The sequence below is a fragment of the Charadrius vociferus genome, unplaced genomic scaffold, assembly GCF_000708025.1.
Source record: "Charadrius vociferus isolate BGI_N301 unplaced genomic scaffold, ASM70802v2 scaffold163, whole genome shotgun sequence".
NCBI lineage: Eukaryota > Metazoa > Chordata > Aves > Charadriiformes > Charadriidae > Charadrius > Charadrius vociferus.
Window position 1 is genome coordinate 6,410,604 of NW_009648332.1, and position 7,332 is coordinate 6,417,935.

The 7,332-nt window shown below is 59.8% G+C and overlaps 1 protein-coding gene across 1 annotated transcript; it reads right to left on the reverse strand.

The window, feature by feature from the left end:
* Positions 1 to 3,150: 3,150 nt before the first annotated feature.
* Positions 3,151 to 7,331, reverse strand: LURAP1 (leucine rich adaptor protein 1; the record flags this gene model as incomplete). The annotated part of the gene is made up of 2 exons (XM_009884843.1): positions 3,151 to 3,840; positions 7,275 to 7,331. Coding segments are annotated over 2 exons (747 nt in total), but the record flags the coding sequence as incomplete, so codon positions are not given.
* Position 7,332: the final 1 nt, after the last annotated feature.

A 7,332-nucleotide genomic window follows, 5' to 3' on the forward strand; every position in this document is an offset into this window, starting at 1 on the left:
GGTCCCCAGAGCGGGTTTGGGACACGTTGGCTTTGCATGTGCCTGGGCAAAGCCCAGATGTGGGTGACCCCTCGCCCGGGCAGCCTGGAGACAGGGCAGGGGATGGCAGGAAAACTGTGATATCTCGCCCACCCCTCCAGCTCCAAGGGCTGGGATTTGGGGGATAGCCAGATTTGGGGGCTATGGGCAACTTGGGCTCCTGTAAGCTAGGCTGAAGAGTCCATGCCCAGGGGAACCCCAGCAAAGGCTCATCTGGGGTGATACAGAGCCGTCTGGCTGCCGGGGTCTAGGTTTGGAAGAGGAACGGGCCGGGCATTTTGTTTCTAAGGTTTTCTTAATTTTATTTTGTTTTTCGCCTCAGCCCAGCAGAAAATGGGGAAATCCTGCCGAGTCCTGCTGGCTCCAGCATCCACCGCTCCATCTGCGAAAGCTCAGGGTTTCAAAGCCAGGAGTCCGAACGGATGCTGAGGCCGGGATGGCAGGGCTGGATAAGCCGCTTGCGTTTGCTTTGGAAAGGCTGATGTTTGCATGAGCACCGGCTCCAGTGGTTTTAAAGGGACCCACCCAGGAGCAAATCCCAACAGCCTGAAATCAGAGCTGTGGCTGCTCCCACCCCGGGCTGGGCTGGGCTGGAGAAGTCTCTGCCCTACACCCAGACCTCCCTGCGCATCCTGGGTGGAGGAGGCAGAACAAGGGAAGCAAATGGAGATGCCGGCATGGCTAACGGGGCCAGCAAACACATCCTAGGCAAGATCTCCCTTGGAATTCTGGGGCAGGAAGGGCGAAGCTGCCATCTGTAGCTGGAGATTTAGTTCAGCCAAGCTCAATACGCCCCATCTCCTGGAGATCCAGTCTCACTAGCATCCTTGCTGCCGGCAGACATGCTCTGGTACCCGGCTGCTTCAGGAAGCATGATTTTAGGTGTCACCACCCTGGTGTGAGAAGGGACAGATCCCCAGACACGCGATCTGTGCCCATTTCAGGACTGGGGCTAAACCTGCCCTGCCTGCAGAGCTGCTGGTGGCTCCAGGACATTTCAGCCCGCACGCTCTCCCCTGCCCCTAGAAACCCCCGTAAGCTCAGCAAAGCACCGACAGCGTGGCCTGGGTGAAATGCTACCATTTATTAAGCCAGCTATTATTTTGTTGAGAATGATTTTAACAGCGCTGGAGGACTTACCCTGTCTCCCCCCAGGACCCTCAGCTGATTCATCACATGCAGGGCTAGAAGGAAAGTGGGGGACAGCCAGCCTTGGGGGACATGGTGGCTCAGCAGTAGCGGTGGAGCTACACAGGGAGCCGTAAGCTGCTCACAGGCGATGGCAAGCCAAGCACAGCTGCTCCGGGGCAGGGAGACGGGATGCTCACGTAGGGCAATCCGGTCCCAGTTTGCTGGGATTCCCCCAAGTCCTCGGCAGGTGCCGTCTCCGGCAATTTTGGAGATTGTCCTGCTCTCCGTGTCCATCCAGGGAAGCTCTGAGGATCTGCAGGGGAAGGGAGGGTGCTCGGGGCTCTCAGCATGGTGGGTAGTTTCCACAGAAGGTGCTGCTTCAGAGACCCAAAGCTGAACCTGTCATGCACCCAACCACCTTCCTAACCACAGCCAGCTCATATCTCACATCTAGAAAGAGTCAGACAGGTCTTCCCTCTCTTTTGGCTTCCCACGGACATCAGGAGACGTTGTCTCCACTCCCACCACTCCAGCAAGGAAAGAGCCAGGCTGCGACCCACGCAAGCAAGGGAACAACAGCACCGTGGTGACAGCAAAGCCATCACAGCAACTGGCTGGGGACAGACATACCCACGGGTTGTGAAGCCAGGACCCTCCAGGCTTGTCCACACGTATGGAAGAGCCCCTCTCCTTGAAGCAGGGGGCTGTGGGATGCTGAGGTCCTTCCCTGCATCCTCTGGCGAAGGCAGCAGGTCCCACCCAAGCTCGCACACAGCTCCAGCTGCAAGCCATGCTCTGCAAGCCAGCGAGGGGTGTGCTGGGAGGCATGGTGGGCAGGCAGGAAAAGGCACAGGCAGAAGCCAAGGCTAAAAGGACAGAGGAGATGTCTCCAGGGCAGGGTCGCTGCAAACCCACCCCGGCAGAGGAGCCTCATGTTTCTGGTTGCTGGTAGGGGGAAGAGACCTGGCGCCGTTCATCACACAGATGGGGAATCCCGACCATGACCCCCGTCACGCTGCATCAAAGGAAAGCACGAGCCCTTCTGAGTCTGAGCCCCGCAGGCTCTGCCAGGCTGCCCGTACACTGCCACATCCCGGGGTTTCTGCAGGACCTGGTCCCGAGGTGGAAGACAGTCCAGAAACCAACTGGAGGAACTGGATCTCCATCTCCCATCCCATGCTTTGCCCTTCTCGTGTAATCACATCAGAAAGGGAAGACTGCACCGTCATCCTTCCTGTGCGGGGCACGGATGAAGGCTCCCCAGCCCAACGGGAGCAGCTACAGTCACTGCCCTGATCACGCTTCAGATCAGCTTCACAGAGACGTTTAAACCAGGCAGGGCTTCACCCGCATGGAAGGGGGTTTTAGCATCCACCATGTGCTGTGGCCAAACCCCAGGTGCCCCAGGTCAACTCTGCCCTGGGTGGACACTGGCCTTGAAGACGATGATGGAAATGAGCACATCCAACGTGGATGCCCTGCTGATGATCCTGCCCCACACCTCGCACGGAGCATGCTGGTGCCACCAAGCTGTGGATGTATGGGACCATCTCCTGTCCTCTCTGGGTAGCCGGTTTGGGGGAAAGGTCCCCAGTTTTTGCTGACGGAAGGCTGAGGATTAAAGGGGAGAGGACCCAGGAGTCCCACGGTCCCGGGTTTCCCCACCAACCCTTCCCCACCACCAACATCAAGGACAACAGAAGAGTGACCAGCCACCTGCAAGCACCACCCCAGGGCAAAGGATTAAATTTATGGGGACCCACCTCAACCTGCCTCTCCCAGAAAATTGCCACAGGGAGGGCACCCCATCCCTTAGGGCTGCGTCACCAAACACTGATGGGGGAGGGGGATCAGAAGAACAGTGCAACACCACCGAGCCAGCCTGTCCTCCCGCCTCCAGCCACCCCAACTCTCCCAATGGAGACAAGTCAAGCAGAGCGGGCAGTTGGGAGAGCCGGAGTGGGAAGGCGAAGCCACGGGCTACAAGAACGTCACGTCGTCCTGAGACTGGAGCCAGCGCCAGTGGGCATCATACTCCAGGTGCAGTTTGCTGTTGAGTTTGCAGTTCTCCAAGTCAGCCTCGGCTTTCCGAGCCTTCCCACCTGGGTTCCCCTTCCCCAGCCTCTCCCCGGCCCCTGATGGCAATTTGGTGTCTCTGCCTGGTTCCAGAGGGGAGGGCTGCTGGCCCAAATACCCATTGGCCACCTGGGGCTCCTTAGCAAACCGGTGATCCTGGGGCAGCCCGGGTGGGGAGAGGTCCACGTGGGGCCACTCGTACTCCGTTTTGCCCTTCTCTTGCCTTGGAAGACCCCTCTCGGAGTCAATCCTGACCCAATCCTGCTCCGCCCTGACCAGGGCTCTGCCCGGTGCGGATACAGCAGCGGTTTCGGCAGCGTTTTGGGAATACTCATCCATGTCATCAGCCAACGTGTCCAGGTAGCTACCGACGGAGATGCTGTCCAGCCTGTCGTTGGGGTCCTGCAGGCTGTCCCAGCTGCCCCGCCGTGAGGCCGCTTGGCTCTCCACCAGGCTGTACTGGCTGCTGGCCAGGCTGCTGCAGCGGCTGGTCAGCGTGCTCCTCTCCTCTAGCAGCCACTTCACCGCCTCGATGCCCTCGTTCACCACCACCAGCTGCTGCAAGATCTTCACATCGACCGCTCGCAGGTAGGCCTGGCAGGGAGACAGAGAGGGCAGGCGTTTTGCGGGGGGACCAAGGTGACCCCGGTGGCCAAGAGACCTGAGTCCCAGAACATCCCAGCAGAGGTGTCACCGCGGTGGCCGCAGGTCTCCTGAGCTGCTTGATGAACAGAACAGCATGGGGGAACACCCTGCAAGGAACCACCCCAGGAGACCCTGTCCAAGACCTGGGGACACAACCAGCAGGGACCAACGACTTATGGCACACACCATTGACCAAACCCTCAGGGAAATAAATCCATGGCGTTTATGTCACTGTATTTATGGGGTAAGCAAGGAACTGGAGGTACTGGGGGTGCAGATTGGAGCCCAGAATATCCCCCAAGCCTTGGGAGGCAGCTGGCAGGGCAGGAGGGACCAGGCAGGGCCACTGCTCATGGCAAGGGTCTGGCTGGACCATCAGCACCTCCCCGGGCTGTTTTGGCCGGGACCCTTCCCGCATTTACTTTCCCCCATCTAAGGTCTGATCCACACCCGCTGACAACGTGACACAGCAGGATTTGGAGCCTGAGACCCAAATCACTCCCAAAACGGGGGAGGACGGTGGGGAGGAGACAGGCATTGCTGATCACACCGCTCGCCTCGCTGCCTCCTGCCCCTCCAAGCCGGGGGGAAGCTCTTTGCAATACTTCAGCTGCTGCAGAAACATCTGTTTTCCTAACGGAAAGCCCCGTGTGCCAAGACATTCCTGTCTGCGTGATACTGGCCGCCGAAAGCCACTGGATTTCCCCTACGCGGGACGCAAATATTTTGCCAGGAAAGGGAATAAGGCGGCGGCGGGGGGTGGGAAGAGGGAGAGAAAGCCATTGCGGGACAGGTACGGGCAGCATGGGAGCTGCGGATGCCCACAGCCTCCTTCACTAACACCCTGTCCCCAGCACCAGCAAGCTGTGACGGAAATCCAGGCGGTCAGCCGGGATCATTTCTAAGCCCAGCGCCCAGTTCCCAGCATCCGGTGCCCTCAGAGTCACCCACCCGCCTACGGGTGACCCGTCGGTCTCTCGAGACCCCCCCCATCTCCGGTCCCACAGTGAGCACAGCAACGAAAGCATCTGGGGAAGGAGCCTGGGAAAAAGGCTTTCGGCACGTGACGCCTCTCAGTCCAGAGGACACAAAAAAAAAGGGGCAAAGATTTGTAGAGACCCAACACCAACCCCCGTCCCCTCCCCACGCTCCTCCAGCTGCATTTAAATAAAAAATAGCAGGGATGTGCCCAGATTGGGGCAGGAGCCAGCTTCGAAGTGCAGAAACTTCCTTTCTAGGCAAGTTATTTCAAAAACTGCCTACAATGGCCTTTTCTGCACGCACTGCTAAAGCATCTGGCCTTGGCAGGGAGAAGACGCGGGAGGAGGAAGGCTGGGAACCCCTGATGGGGGAGGGTCCCCATTTTTCTCTGCCTCGTGCAACTGTGGCTGTCGGAGGTGCCAGGGGAGCCACCCCCAGAGCAAAGGGTGGGAAAACACTCCCCTCTTTCCGTATCATTTGCTGGAAAGAGTCGGCTGTTAATTTGCTGCTATTTCAGGCCAGCCTGACACCCCCACACACGTCATTGCGCCTCAAGAAACCCCCTCTCCAGCAAGGCAAGGTCAGCATGGGAGGAGTCCGAGGTCCAGATACAGTAATGGTTACACCACACCGACCCTGTATCCATCCCAAAACCTGCCCAGTGCTCCCCACACGGTGCCCACCGGCATCTGGACCCAGGCCAGCAGTATCCAGAGGGGAGGAAGGCAACTGCAGTCCTGAGTGCGTGGCAGGGGGTGGAGGAGACCCACCTGGATCCCTGCTCCAGGATGTGACACCCTGCACTGCTCCATGCCTCAGTTTCCCCACGTGCATCCCGCAATGCCATCCTCCCCCACAGCCATAAACTTCCCCCCCTCTTTCAAAGGGGACCCCGCGGGCCAGTGGAGCTGGGGGGACTGTCGTGCTCCTCCCCACACTCTCTAGGGGCAGGTAGAGGCAGGCAGAGCATCCCCTTGGGGGGATACGGTCCTGCTCCTCTCCCCAGCATGCAACAAACCTGCAGGCACCTTCTCCCTTCCAGACATCTAGCCCCAGGGATAAAACACTCTCCTCAGCCCAGGAGGCAATAGTGGGAATTTTCTCTCGTCTTCTCCCACTACCCACTCCCAGGCCAGCTGGGAGCACTGGGATTTTGCTTGTCTCTGCTGCTGGGAGGGGAATTTCGGTTCCTGCTCATGGGGATGGGGAGATGAGGGGAGCCTTGTGCTGGGTTTTGGGCACCCGGGTGCCATCCCCAAGCTGCTGACCTGGATGAAAGGTGTCCCTGCTTCTTCCCCAGCCGGCAAGAAGAGCCAGGGCAGAGAAAGGACAAAGCCTTTCGGAGCTGAGGTTAATAAGGCACGGCCACAGCCAGGCCTTCAGCCCGTGATCTGACCCTGCCTGCACCTGGGCAGGGGCAATTGCTGCCGCTGCTGCTTCCTCCTCCTCCTCCTCCTCCTCCTTCTCTGAGCAACCCAGGGCCCGCAGACCTTTCTCCTCCGGTCAGAGTGCAGCCTTGAAGCCGGCATGGAGGAAGGATGAAAGGTTTTACGCCGATGAGGGAATATTGAAGCAGGCGAAGCATGGGTGCAGACGGCTCAGGCTGGCCGGGTCCCCAGTCCTCCGGATGGCAGGCAGGGATGCGGGCATATTTAGCCTGTTTCCCTATGGAAACGATTCTCATTCCCTCCTGCTCGAGTGTGTGTGCGTGGGAGGGTCCCTTCCCCCAGCAGCACTTGAACCCATTGCCCAATCTCGCCACGTTTCCCGGAGGCGCAGGCATCGCCGGTATTTGCTCCCTCCACAAAAAGACAGAGGCGAGAAAGCTGCCACCGGCACTCCCACGGTCCCTGGGAAAGGCTGCCAAGGGAGCCCAACCCTTTACTAGCCACCAGAGAAGCCCCAGTAGGAAGCAAACCCCGGGAAAGCTCCCACCGATGCTTGTGCCTTGTCACCCAGGGACTGACACCCGTGGGGGACAGGGGACCGCCACCATGCCCTTGGTGAAGGTCCCTGCCCTAAACCCCGATTCCTGACACACCTCGGTCCCCACCAGAGCCACGGCCTGGGAGATGCGTGGGGTATGAGGTGTGGGATGGAGGTGGGTAAAGGGGTCCGTGGAACCCCCGGGGGGAGAATGCTGCGTGGGTCGGAGGGCAGAGAAAGGCCGGGGGAGGGCGGGGGCTGTTAACCCATACAGAAAAGAGCAAAAGAGGGGTGTTGTCCCCCAAAATGCAGGCAGAGCACGGAGCGCTAGTAGGGGACTGTCACCGGGGGGTGGCATGCAGTTACCCGGGAGGGATGCAGTTATCCCGGAGATGGGGGAGGGAGGCAGCTACCGGGGAGGCCATGCAGTTACCGGAGGGGTGGCAAGCAGTGCCCCCCGGTGCGGCGGGACTCACCAGCTCTAGGCGGAGCGCCCGGAGGCGGTCGGCGAGCGGCGGGCGGGTGCCGCGGGCC